At 54.3% G+C, this 13784-nt stretch overlaps 1 protein-coding gene across 6 annotated transcripts in view; it reads left to right on the top strand.

Annotated features, from left to right (window-relative positions):
• The window catches only part of RALGAPA2 (Ral GTPase activating protein catalytic subunit alpha 2), a 282048-nt gene extending 268621 nt beyond the window's left edge, over nt 1–13427 (top strand). For 5 of the 6 annotated variants that reach the window (XM_067707375.1, XM_067707374.1, XM_067707373.1 and 2 more), the window contains 2 exons: nt 7280–7313; nt 10256–13427. In XM_067707375.1, coding sequence (XP_067563476.1) covers nt 7280–7287 — 8 coding nt within the window. In that variant the 3' untranslated portion in view covers nt 7288–7313; nt 10256–13427. The remainder of the gene's footprint in view (nt 1–7279; nt 7314–10255) is intronic. The other variant, XR_010935102.1, reaches the window with a different exon arrangement.
• Nucleotides 13428–13784: the final 357 nt, after the last annotated feature.

Raw genomic sequence — 13784 nt, 5'->3', positions numbered from 1 at the left:
CCATGGCTGGGGCCCTCACCTCCAGAAGGTTCTAGCAGGTGGAACACAGACAGCCTCAGCCGTCAGGGTGGGTTCCTGGAAGCCTCAATGGTTTTGCCTGAATTTCTATTTAGCAACAACCAAGGCAGAGGCCAAATGGGACCTCTCTTAGTAACGTTGCAGACAGCTGAAGAAAAAAAGGAAGAATATTTTATACCCTCCTTTTCCTGAAGAATATATGATGATAACCAGGAAATAAACCTCTAAATAGCATAGTAGAGAGAAAAACTGGTTCCTCTTTTCCCATTGGCCTTTAAAGTCTCTCGAAAGGCTTTAAGGAAGTCCCTTAAAAATGGGAAACATACCAGTCAACTTTGTAAAAAATTTAAAAAAAAAAAAGATTGCATGAAGCAGACAGCATTGACGTGGCCAGAATTTGTTTCTCAGCACCTGAGAAACCTCGTAGCATCAGTGCAGAGAGTGTTGAGAATGAACAGGCAGAACCCTATCCTCTGACCGCTTCCAGAATATGAATCCCAGCTGCACAGGACACGCTCCACCTACCTGGGCCCCCACGCGGGCCACCCAGCATCTCTCCTCCTGAGCGGGATGGGCTGATTCGTGTGGTCACCTGGGGGTGAGGGAAGCCGCCGGGTCTTCCAGGACCCTCTGGCAAGGTTCTGCCCCGCGGCCCCGATCCTGGGCGGGACCATGAAGCACACGCTGCCTTGCATGGCTGCAGAAGTGCACCCGGGCAGACGCTGCAGCTGGCGTGTTCCCAGCCCTGCAACCCTGCTCCCTAGCTGCGTCCCCAAGGCTGGGATCAGCCCGGTGCCACGTAACACCAGGGCCCTCCGTGACATCGGGCGTGACATGCGGCTCTCTGAGGCCGGGCGCTCCTGACCAGGGGTGTCTGCTGGCCCAGGAGCATCAGGGACGAGGGTCCCGGAGGATAGAGGTCACCACTGAAGAAAGGAAGCAGCCAGAAATAAGGGTTCTCAGGCCACTAGGCTGACTCTACTCTCTATCCCATTACCCAGAGTTGGTGACTTGCTAGAGGCCATATTTAGATACTCGGGTCCAGCTTGGGTCCCGGGACCCGCACACCTTTGATGCAGCTTCAGTAGATGGGGCGACAGTTCCGCTTGATCGTCACACAAACCCCACGGGGCCGGGGCCTCCACACACATTCCATAAAGATTGGGGATAGTGAGGGGTGCTAAGGAGGAAAAGCACGAAGGAGGGCCAGGAGTGCTACGGACACATAAAACAGGGGTGGGGTGCACTTGAAATGGGGTGGCAGCAGCGGCCTCCCCGAGACGGTGACGTTTGCGGGAAGCCTTGAGGGAGACAAGGGAGAGGGAGCCATTTGGAATTTGGGGGAAGCAGTCCGGGCAGAGGGAACAGCACGAGCAAAGGCCCTGAGGCCCATGTGAGGAGCAGCGAGGAGCCCAGCAAGGTGGGGACGGAAGAGCAGGAGATGGTCAGAGTGGCCCTCGACCCAGGCACAGACCTCAGCTGTCACTCTGGTGAGACTGGCAGCTCCCTGGGGGTGTGAGGCAGTGGGTGACATGTTGTGATTCTTGTTCGAAAAGATCACTCTGGCTTCTGTGGGGCGTATTCCTCAGGAGGGGTGGGCGGAAGGCCAGCCAGGTAAAAGGCACACCCATCACCTGGCATGCGGCAGGCACGTGGTTCATGTGTGACTGAGGAGTGAACGTGGGTGGTTCAAAAGCTGTTCTCCCCAGACCTTCACTGTGGGCCCACAAGAGAGACCCCCAGAGAAGCCCCCTCAGCCCGGTGCCACGGAACGCAGCCCTAACCCAGCCAGCACAGGTGGAGGGAGCGCAGTAACACCCCTCCTTCAGGGGAACTGGGCGGGATTCGGACCTGTGCTCACCCCTTTAAGACCCCCAGACTCACACCAGAACCCATGAGCTTGCATGAAGGACCACGGTGGGTACCTCTCCATCGTCTGGAGAGACTTAACATGACTCCCAGTTACCCAGAAGGGCTGGGACAGGGGGTGAGCTTCCCTGGCATTTCTGATACAAATTGTCTCTAGAACAATCCATGGACAGTAATTCTTTACATCCCCGTGGGGATTTGCAGCTTCCTGTCCATGCTTCCCACCGTCTGCCCTCAGCAGAGTAAGAGTGAGCCCTTCGAGAGTTTGGAGCTGTTCTCAGCCTTGGGTGTTTTTTGTTGTGTCAAGGCCAGGGTCACGGCTTAAGTTTCTCCCAAACGAGACTCATCACCCACCCCGAAAGGACCCCTGCTTGTGGGGAGCACGCTCACAGAAGTGAAAAGCAGGGTGCAGGGAGGAGGCCTGCCTTAGAGGCAAAGGCAAAATGTTCCTCCCCAGAGGCAGAAAGGACGATCTCGGAGCCTTTATGGTCTGTACAGGGTGTAAGGTGGCAAATGCACCCCCTCTTCGGCACGGATAACTGAGAAATCCAACTGAAAGCTAACCAAAGTATTTCCTACGTTAGAAGTGGGCAGCGCAGGAAGACTTCACATGTAGAAAACAGCTGTGGGCTAAAGCAGCTTCCTTCACATCTGAAGACCAAAGGACAGCTTTTATCCGTAGGACCCAGACAGCCCACTGCACCCTTACTGCTTCCTCAGAGCAATACGGAGAACTCACCGTCCTCCCGCGTGTCACCACAGACGTAACTTCTGTGTTTCCTGGAGCTGTTGATTACTGGGAAATTTAAAAAACAATGCCCAGCAGCACACAGAATCCCAGTGTAATCCCGCCTCACCGCCCAAGGCCACTCCTGAGTTGTTGTTGTTGGGTTTTTTTGCGGTACGAGGGCCTCTCACTGTTGTGGCCTCTCCCGTTGCGGAGCACAGGCTCCGGACACGCAGGCTCAGCGGCCATGGCTCACGGGCCCAGCCGCTCCGTGGCATGTGGGATCTTCCCGGACGGGGCACGAACCCGTGTCCCCTGCATCGGCAGGCGGACTCTCAACCACTGCACCACCAGAGAAGCCCTCACTCCTGAGTTTTTATAAAACAGACGAAGTTAGAATAAAGCTGGGAGACAACCTTGCAGGGAGAGCAGTGTGTCACCCGAGGGGTAGCGCCGTTTGCTCTGCTTTGAGGATGGTTCGCGGCGTGCGGCGTGGCTCGAGAGGACCCTGGCTGGGGCTCCAGCTGAACCCCACAGCTGCCCCCGGCCCCCTGCCTCCCTGGGTCCCACAGGGGATTTCTCCCTGCAACTTGGAGCCACTTCTGTCGTTTCCCTCTTGGAAAGGCTCTGGCAGTAGTGGTGCCCAGGCCAACTTCTATTCTTTTTTGTCACTTTTGAAAAACGACGTTATTGAAATATAATGTGCATACCATACAATTCATCCATTTAAAGTATGCTACTCAGTGCTTTTAGTATATTCACAAAGTTGTGCAACCATCACCACAATCTAATTTTAGAACCTTTTTATCCCTCCTGAAAAACAAAAACATAAACCCACTAGTAGTCAGTCCCCATTCCCCCCACCCCCAGCCCTAAGCAACCACTAGTCCACTTTCTGTCTGTCTGGATCTGCCTATTGTGGGCGTTGCGTGTACATGGAATCAGACAATACGTGGTCTTTACTGACTGGCGTCTTTCACTTAGCACGTTCTCAAGGGTCGTCCGCGTTGTAGCCTGTATCGGTATTTTACATGTTTTTGTTGCCAGATACTATTCCATTCCGACCACACTTCTGTTCCATTCATCATGTGGTGGACATTTGGCCTATTTCCACTTTTTAGCTATTGTGGTATTGCTGCTATCAACATTTCTGTACTGTTTTTCCATCTTGAGATGTGAAGAATTCAGTCTGGTAAAATGAGCCGTCTCTCCATGGCCGGGATAGACGGAGATCTCCGTGTTCACGCTCCGTGAGCTAGCTGGAGGGTCTGGAAGCATCTTTCTCCACGAGGGCCTAACAAGACATTAATTTTCAGTGTTTAGTTAAATTCAGTCATAGATGCATAAATGTACATTATAGTCATGGAAGGGGGAGAGAAAAATGCCAGACAAGCGTTTTCAAGAACGTTCCACCCGCCAGCCGGGCCCCCGCACAGGTGGGCGGGCACAGTGCACGCACTTTCTCTGCCCGTCTGTCTCTCGGTCCAGCTGCCCTAGCTTTCTGCTTCAGAACCCAAGTTGATGGGCCAGACCAACGACCAAAAAAGAAGCCAAGCCCAGAGCCAGGTCCGGGGCCAGGACACAGCCCCTTCTGCTGGGTTGGAAATTCTGGAAGCCATCCTTGGGCCATTTGGCCATGGTAATTAGGCTGGCTAGTGCCCACTGGCCTTGGGTTGCCAGTGCTGCGTTGAGTGTGTAGGCTTACCCCGTTCCTGGTGCTCAGAGCCATTCCAAGGGGTCTGAGTAGCCCAGACAGCTCTCTGATCTCCCGCTCAGTCCGCCTTCCTGCTGGGAGGGTATTTAGCGCTCATCTAAAGCTGAAACCCCAGCCCACTGTTTCTCTCCCTCACCGTGGCAGCTCTCAAAACCATTCCCTTCGCTAATTATCCTGAACCAGCTCATCATTTCCCACACTGATGGCTCAGTAACAAGGACCCAGGGAGAGCAGCCACTTTTCTTCTCTGACCCTGCCCAGCGTTATCCCGGGGGACAGTCCTGGATGGCAGCCTTGCCTCAGAGATAAGACGCCTGGTGCAAATCCTTGCTCTTTTGCTCTCCGGTGAGTACAGCTAGAGAAAACAGGCCACAGAAAGGCCCACCGGTTTTCGGAAAGCCTCCGACAGAGCTGCATAGAACACAGCAAATCTCCAACCAAGACGGTGGTTTCCTGTGTCTCTTGAAACCCTTGTGGATATCCAGGTGTCAGAGGAGCCTCACGAAGCCCAAGAAGCAGGACATCTTTCTCTAAAAGCAACTTCTGGAGTCTCCAGACGCCCGCTCTGTGTCTGAGCCGCTGAGTGACCGCAGTTGGCCCGTTGGCATCCAAGTTACTCCTGAAAGGGTCTCCCCAGGGGCGTCTCGCTCAGCTGCTCTCAGATGTCAGTGGGGCTGACTCCTGATTCCCAGCACCACTCACGTGTAAGAAATCTCTGAATTTAAGATACATATTAACCCGTGCAATCAGTGTTTCTCCACCTTTTATTCTTCCTGCCGTACCAGGGAGGCTTCTAAGACATTTTTATTTCCTAATTTGTCTCCTCCCCTGAAACACCACAGAAATACCGTTTACCTGTATATTCTCTGTACTTCTATCTGCGCGTTATACAAATAAAGAGTAAGATATTTTTGCCCCCCGATGGCATGCCGTTAACTTTGCCACCAAAGCTTTCAAAGGCAGGGGTTTCATCTGCTCTGTTCACCGCTGTCACCTGGAGCCTAGAACAGTACCTGGCACATACCAGGCACCCGGTTGATGAAATAATTAGGGTTGGCGTCTCCCATGCCCCTGGGCATCACGCAGCTCCAAGCACCATGGTCTCTTCTGGTGTCTCCACCACTGCCCAGGGTGGTGGGTACCTCTTGCTGACCCCCAAGGAGGCGTCAGGAAGCTGACAGCCTGCTCCTCCGTGCCACGCACAGGGGCCCCGCCCTTTGGTAGCACTGTCTGTTTGTCAAGGGCAAGTGACATTTGAGCCCCATGGAATAATTACGGCAGCCCCCAACTGCCTCTGTGTTTGCATCTCCTTAACTCGCCCGTGGATTGGCAGTTCCTGAGACATTCTGTCTGGTCCAGCACAGCACACCGGGCTGCATCTGGGGACACACCGGGAAAGGGGCAGGCTGTCCTCATCAGCAATTACAAACAAGCCCTCCATTGTCAGACGCACCATCTGTTTGCTTGCTTCCACCAATCGGCTGCCTGTACGCCCAGCATCACCAGGGCCGAGGGGCTGCTGGGGAGGGGGATCGAGAAGCCCCTTCGTGGGGAGAGGGTCAGCAGCACGGGGCCCTGGGAAGCCCAGCCCCTCCACTGGAGGAAGACCCACCTAGAGATGTCCCACGACTGCCGTCTTCCAGGAGCACGTGGTGCATTGGGGGAGGACAGGCAATCTAGATCATCGCATTGTCTAAAGGTCCCTCAGAAAACATACCAGTCCAGCACCAGGAAGCAACGCTGCCCGAGAACTTCCTGTGCCCCTAGAGCTCGATCACCGTGTAAAGAAGGAGCCGTTAACAGTGGCTAGAAATCAAGTAAGACAGAGAAGCCTAGTGTATCATCACGATCAGTTATTTATCCTGAAGTTTCCAATCCCACATAATTTTGGAGGGTGGGGAGGAGTGAAATTTTCATTGATGGACTGTACAGTACAGCTTCAGAGAAGCCCAGATTTCTTCCGGAGAGCCCCACCTAAGATCTGTCGGTGGTCCCTCCTCCGACGGCATCCGTCTTAGAAACTGGCCCTGGTCACCGTGCCTGCCTTGCTGGTGAGGTCAGCAGACAATCCAAGTTTACAACGGCGGCCGGACAGACAGCAGTCCATGTCGTTGATAAATGTCCTTTGTCCAGATATGATGGTGGTCTAGTGACACTGAATTCAGGAGTACTGTGGCGGTTAGGGTGAGGAGCTGTCACCTGACGCGGAAAGAGGCTGCGTTTGCTAAGGAAACCCACGTGGGAAATAGGATGGCCGTGGTGAGGGGGGAGTTGGGGTAGTTAAGAAAAACTATCACAAAGCACGAAAGAGCTCAGAGCCTCTCTGGGGTCTGGCAGGACTGCTGGGGTCCTGCTACTCTGTGCGCGAGGGTCCGATGTCGTCTCTGCGGGGTCCCTTTCGCAGCCACACTCTGCACCGCACACTGCGTGCTTCCCCCCTGGGGACTGTTACATCGCAGGTGCCACCCGTACTGAACTGACACACTGCGTACCACTCAAAACCTGTAAAATGAAACTTGGAGACATGTAAACTTGTACACTTGGAGGGTGTCAGTTATTTTTTCAAGGCATCCATAGAATTCCAATTGCTGGTCTTGAAAACTCTTCTCTTTGACTGTATCTTAGACCAAATATTTAGGAAACATCAGGCAGCAGGGACAGGATACCAAGGTCAGTGCCACCCAGTGTCTGCGGGGCTCCCAAGAGCATCTGTCACACATCCTGGGAGAGCTAACGTTACCTTCGTTTCACACCTATCTGGGTGACACCAGCTAGAATTCTGTCCTGCCGAGGGACTTGTAGGGGAATTTCCAATTCGTAATGATCTCTGAAACTGCAAGAACACTCAGGCCGCCCAGGAATAAACGTATTTTTAGCACTGTGCTCATATCAAGTTGGGCTGTGCGTGTGCCAGGCTTGCATTCACTTCATTTTATGTTCTTTCCCTTCAGATACGTAAAGGCCTCGGCGCGGTATTTGTACAAGGTAAGACTGATACTTCAGCGGATTGGCCAACCACCCTGCTTATTCACTAACCCATCTCCCTCCGTGGCTGACTCAATGCTGAGATGCCCACAGGTTCCTGCCTCCTGCTCTCCTCCATAGGGGCTCTGCCCTGCGTGTCTGCGCTGCCTGCCCACCCGGGAAACCCAGGCTGGCCTTTCTTCGGCCCCTGTACTCTGGGTGGAATCTCACACCAACACCGGCCATCCCAGAAAATGTCTTTGTCACCCGCCCTTTTGTGTGCGGGGCCTCGGGGAGCCAGTGGACCCGGGGCCGCCCCCTTTTTTGTCGCCGAGCCAGGAGGAGCAGGGTCTTGAGATGGGCTGATAAGACGCAGCACGTGCGGGCTGGCCTTTGACCGTTGGCCTTAATGGGGCCCCCGAGGCCTAGGCTGGGGAGGGCAGGTCGTCCCGGGTCTGCTGAATGGAACAGCTGGGAAAGGAAGAGCAGACAAAAGCTGGGGGAATCTCAGAGGGTGGAGAACCCCGGGATTGCTGTGGTTTAGGACCCAGAGGGCAGGCCAGCCACGGCAGGTGTGACCTCCGTGCGCCTCCCCTTTCTGCCCCGGTCTGGAGTCCAGGCCCTTCCTGTGCGCCCCAATGGATGGCAGACACCCCGCAGCAGTGCTGCAGAAAAGCCTCTTGGGGTGGCCTGGGCTGTACCCACTCATGGGCTCATAGGTGGAAGGGAGAGCAGATGATGAGGAAGATGATGGGGCAGGTCAGGGAGCGAGGTGTCATTTATCAGTCACGTCACCCACAGTGGGGCCGCAGCACAGACGCCGCCACTGCCTGAGTAGATGTGGAGGGGAAGTTAGGGGCTAGAGTTCTTGGTTTAGCCGAAGCACTGCCCACCTCCCACAGGCAGGGCCACTGCCACAAGGAGGTGACCCTCCAACCCAGCTGCCCTTTCTTAGCCCCTCAGCCACGGAATTGCCCCAACCCCGGGCTCACTGGGGCCAGCCCCCAGGGCGGCACAAGCCACAAAGCCCAGGTGCCCATGTCGGCCAGGCAGAGCAGCTGTACAGTCCCCTCCAGCAGTGGGGATGCGTGCAAAAGCCTTTATTTGCTGGGACCCCGTATCCACACGTGTCCTCCCGCCCCTCCACAAAGGTGGCCAAGTGGGGCTCCAGTGTCCTTTGAACAGACGCCCAGCTTCCAGCTCGAGGAAAGGCCGGGCGGGGGCAGTGGCTGTCAGCAGCCAGGAGTGGAATCGCCCCCTTTGCGGCTGGCCTGCTCGGTCCGCAGCTGCCGCCTCCCCATCAATCACGGGGTACAGTGGGCACAACGGGAGCCAGGGGACGGGCCAACAGAAAGGTGGGGACTGGAGGAATGCCGGGGGCGTGCAGGGCAGGCTCCTGCCCGGGCGTGACCTTCCCGGGGCACCCGGTGGTGGGTCCACTGCCCTCAGATGCACGAAAGCCGCTTTGCTGCAAGAGCTTCGCAGCTCGTCAAAGTTGGCATCACCCTGCCCACCCGCCACGCCGCGGTGCAGGACCGAGAGGGGCCCCCTCCTGCCTCCCTGGTAGGGGTGGAGGGTTAAATGTTTCCCTTCTGGCCCAGAAGTACTCTCACTTAATATCAGGTCTTTGAACATCACTTTATCTCTTTCATTTACTTGCTTTTTTTTTGGGAAGGGGGGTCCCTCTCCCAATCGATCTGATTCCAAAGTGGGTGGGGTGAAGTCTTACACAATTCTAAGTGAAGGTATTCAAACTAGAATCGTACCTGGGATTCAGTCAGGGCTGTTCGCCCTGCGGCCCGCTCCCCTGGACTACATGCTGATGTGATGCCCACCTCTGGCTCCAGGGTGATGGGGCGATGTAACCAACACTGCCTCCACCTCTGATGGCAGTACAGCTCTGCTGCTTTTAGCGAAAGCAGCCTGTTTTCAAAGACAAAAACAGCAGGAGAGAGACCCACAACTCTTCTCTCTGCTGCGGACCTTCCTGGGATCAGAGGGAGGAGACAGAAGCCCGGGCTGGGGGACCTTAAAGCTGAATTTCGGAACAGCACCGGGGAAGGTGGTCTCCTTGGCTCCAGGCGTGTTTGCAGGTATTGATTCCAGAGGCACTCCCTGGAAACAATGAGGTCAGATCCGAAAATGACAGAAGATGCTGTGAATAAGGTCACTGCGTACATTAATTTCAAAGGCCAGTAATGATGGAAATGGCAGTAGCGAAAGCCCCAGAAGTGAAGGATGTCGGGAGAAGGTTAGAAAGCCTGCTTTTGAGGAAGCTGGGGCGCAGCCCAGCGGGTTTAAAAATAGGTTATTAGGAGGGTGACGAAACGGTCCTCCCTCGAAGCACTGCCCAGGGGACCTGCCTCAGCAACCGCGGCCCGGTGTTGCAGCAGCGGGCGCCGGGGTTCCTCCGAGCAGCCCTGGGGACTGGGGGCGCGGCGGGCACGCAGCCTTCAGCTTCATTCCTTTTTCCCTCTGGAGCTAAACAGCTGTAGGCACTTCTGGATGCATTCAATTAGTCCTGACCTCCTGTCTCAGACCCCTTGGGGAATAATCGAGTTGTAACTCCTGGTGTAAAGTACCAGCATGTAGATCCGTGTAAATAACAACACTGACCGGTCCACAAGCTACCCCTGAAGTTTTCTTGCTCTTTCATTGACTCTGGGCCGTGCTGCTCCTTTGGCTTCCCCCGTTCCCCGCACTGTCATCAGCGCCTTTTCTCTTCATTCTTTATTGCAGATTGGACGGTAAGGCCCAGTGAATTTCAAAAAGATTCATAGCTTCCTTTATGCTGCAGGAAAGTCCAGAGCAAAGGCTGGGAAGAAAGACCTTGGTCTGTGGGTTCATTCAGCAAACACCCCTGCACGCACAGCTCCGGGCGGGGGTCCAGCCCTCTTCCAGGGGCCGTGGCACATCCTCCCTCCAACCTGTGCCCACGTGGGCCTCCCTCTGCTTCCTTCCAGGGCCCTGGCCGCCAGGCTGAGCCTCCTACACGGTGCCTCTCGGGGAGTGTGAGACGGCTGAGAGTCCCCCACTTCCCACCCGAATCCCCAAACCCAGACTCCGGGAACATCGCTGCCCTGCTGGTGCCCTCAGCCGGTCTCCCCGTTCACCGTCTTCTGAAGTTGAAGAGGAATCCCACCGAAATGCTGTGGATCGGACTTTCAAACTAGGCGGTGGCATCTCAGGAACCCTGGGCTTCGAAAGAAGAAAAGAAAAAGTCGCCAACAACCGGAGACTCGCCCACTGTCATGCGGCGCCGGTGGGGCTGCCCTAGCAGAGGAAAAAGGAGAAGGTTCCAGGCTTTGCGGGAGGGCGGGGGGCAGCTGACTCTGTCTGCCGGTCGTTTATAAACCCATCATGTCTCACCGAGGGGCCGGTTGTTGGAGGAATGTTCCCTGCCTTGATTTTGCTCATTCTTCTTCTGTTAGGATTTATGGTTAGTCCAGAATTTCATCATCATGGAAATTGGCTTTCCCTAGAGTCTCGAGCCCGGGAGAAGTTTTATCTCCGTTGCTGTGTGTATTCCACCTGGTTCCTGATGCCCGCTAACTGGGGAGAGGTTTCCTGCCCCTGGCCCTGCTGGAGGCCCTCCAGGTGATGATGATGAAGCTTCTATCACAGAGCGCTCAGGTGATTCTAGAAACACAGGGTCCTGTCCCCGCAAAGCTCCCTTCCAGGCACCTCCGAAGGCTTTGCCCTGTGGTGCCCAGCCAGCAGGGGCCTCACACACGTTTCCCGACACACAGAGCTTTAGGGTGACAGATCCCGAGCGGAGGGTGTGTGATGCCTACTTTGTACCCATTTGCCTCCCCAAGGAAGGCCTGTTGCATCTTTTTAAAAAAAAAAAAAAAAAAAGAAAGAAAGAAAGCCCCACCTTCCGTCTGGGGTCGGTGTGTTGGGTGCAGGCCCTCTGCTTGTCATCTAGGCCCTCGGGCCATCTGCGGAGTAAGCCCAGGGCTCAACAGGGGAGCCGCCAGCTAAGGGCTTGGAAAGGTCTCCGCGCAGGTGCTTCCCCACCTCTCCACTCTTGCCCTCACCTGTGCACACCCCCAGCCTACCTTGGCCACCTTCCCGCTGAGCCCACTCTCCCGCAGAGCTGCCGTTTCCCCTGACCACCCAGGTCCAGGTGGCTGGGCTGGTACCCGACGTTGGCAGGAGAGGTGGGCAGACCCGGGAGCCAGCCTTGGTGTGGGGACAGTGGAGAAAGGCTTTCCTGGAAGGAGGGGACTTCTAATTCTCAAGGGAGCGTGTTCTTCTGTTTTACAGAGGATTGCAGGTAGGACTTGAGGCCAGGCCCACAGAAAGGGGGAGCTCGAGCACCGCTGGGACCCGAGAGAACCAGGTTCATTCCAAACAGAGGCCGTGCTCTGGGCCGGCCTGTAAACGGGGCCGATTTGTTGCTTTATTGGGGACTTAGTGGCAACATAAAGGGTGACCGGAAGTGACAGCCTTTTCTGCTGTGTTAGCAGCTGTCACGATTCTTATCTTCCTGGGCACCCCCTCCCCGACCTTAAGTGATGTGGGCTGTCTGCTTGGTGTGCTTTGGCCCACGTGGCTCTGGACTCAGCACGCTCACCGCTGCTCCGTGGTACCTCATTCCTGCGGGAAGGGCATCCCATGCGCCTGGGCTCCCGAGTGCCACGGAAGCTCTAGCTTCTGGGAGAATGTGTCACCTTCAGGCTCTAGAATACCCCTGTTGCAGAATTCTTGGATTTAGTCAGTGTCAGGATTCAGAATCGTATTGAACCCCCCCGGACTCTTGCACCGTGATTCCACTTCATCTCCAGGAACCAGTCCTGACCTGGAGTGGGAAATCCGGTTGTAGGTAGCAAATAGGTAGACCTTCCTATAATCCCTCATGATCTTTGGCAGCCCCGTGGCCCTAGAGGACAGCCAGAAGTTCTATGGCTCTTAGCAGTAACAGCTTTGGTTTGGAGATTTGGAACCGGGAGACAGGAACCCTAGCGACCAGTTTTGCTTGCACTCACATGCACTTGAATCGTTCATGTTATTTGGGGTGGAAAATTGAAATGATCAAGTTTTTTTTTTTTTCACTTAGAAAAGCAAATATCGAGCTTCTGTAATAAATGCCTTTCAGCAAAATTGCCGAGGATCACTCATCCGGTGGGGACCCCACCGGAGTCACAGTGCTGACTCGTCACTTCAGTAGGTCAGCCATCTGTAAACAGAAGTGGCCCTAAGCGGCCCAAAATAGATAAGACTTGCTGGCTTCCAGGCAGGGCCAGGCCAGTCCCCTCACTTCTCTGCACGCTGATTTCCATCTGAAGCAAAGATGTTGTTCTATAGTCTCACTGAGTAGGTTTTTGTCCTTAAAAAAATAGTAATTCCACAAAATGAGGACATTTGAAGTGGTAAAACCTTAAGTAGACAGCAGTGGGGACGTGTAGCTCGGGTAAGCGACTGTCACAGCGTCTTCCTGCGGTTAAGGCTGCAGTTCCCGACGGCCGCTGGGAAGGAGGGGGTTTCAGCCTGACTCTATGAGCGAGGCCGGCTTATGGGACCTTAGCCTTACCAACAAGATCCTGTGGCTCGGCAGACAATGCAAATCACGTCTTCCCGACCTTCCTCAGGTGTGACCACTTCGTTCACTGTCCTATCTGTATCATCTGGAGGTCTGAAGGACGCTTTCATGTTTACTGTGATGTCGTAGATGTAACTGTGCTACCTTCATAGCTACTGAAGGGGAATGTCCACATCCGAAGGGAAATTCAGCAGGAAACAACCATGTTTTAGTTGCACTCAGTACCTATGTATGACATACACATTAAGTGAATGTTTTCTTGTGTTTTCAGGTCTACAATATTTAGTACATGTAAATGAGGATGAAATTTGATAAACCTGGTAAATTAAGTTATAGGGTGTCATGTGATTTCTATCTTGCTGTCTCTTATTATTTAATTTTCCTGATGCTCCACACCTGGGCTTATACCACCATCGGTGTAGACTTCGCCTGTAACCCACTTGGCAGGCACGGTGCCCCGTGGCGAGGGGTGTCCCTCGCCCAGAGAAGCACACGGCCCACCGATGGCCACTACCTGACTCTCCAGTTTGCCCTCTGTCTTTAATTCTGATTTACTGTGACGACTTAATAAAGTAGAAACACAGTACTCACATGCCACGTTTCTCTTATTTTCATTATAGTTTGTAGGAAAATAAAGTTTATCCTGGCATCTAACAAAAGATGGTTTACATTTTTGTCAGACGAAGTTGTTCAAAAGCATTTTTTTGAACCAAAGCCTTAATATGTATCCAGAATGGTAGCCAGTATGGATACAGGGAGGTTTGCCAATGTATTCATGTAAAAATTGACCTCTCAGTTCATACCCTGGAATGCCAAGACCAAGCATCATTGATCTCCTATATCCAAGTCCCTCCTGTTTTCGTGATTAAATAGCCAGGTGTGTATCAAAGCCCACAGTGAGCCCCGGCCTGGGCTCCTGTCTCTCCGGGGCAGCCTCTGCACCAGCC

Source organism: Pseudorca crassidens, chromosome 15 (genome assembly GCF_039906515.1).
Source record: "Pseudorca crassidens isolate mPseCra1 chromosome 15, mPseCra1.hap1, whole genome shotgun sequence".
In the NCBI taxonomy this organism is placed as follows: domain Eukaryota; kingdom Metazoa; phylum Chordata; class Mammalia; order Artiodactyla; family Delphinidae; genus Pseudorca; species Pseudorca crassidens.
Note: the sequence above shows the minus strand (reverse complement) of the source record. Positions and strands in the feature narration are given on the sequence as shown.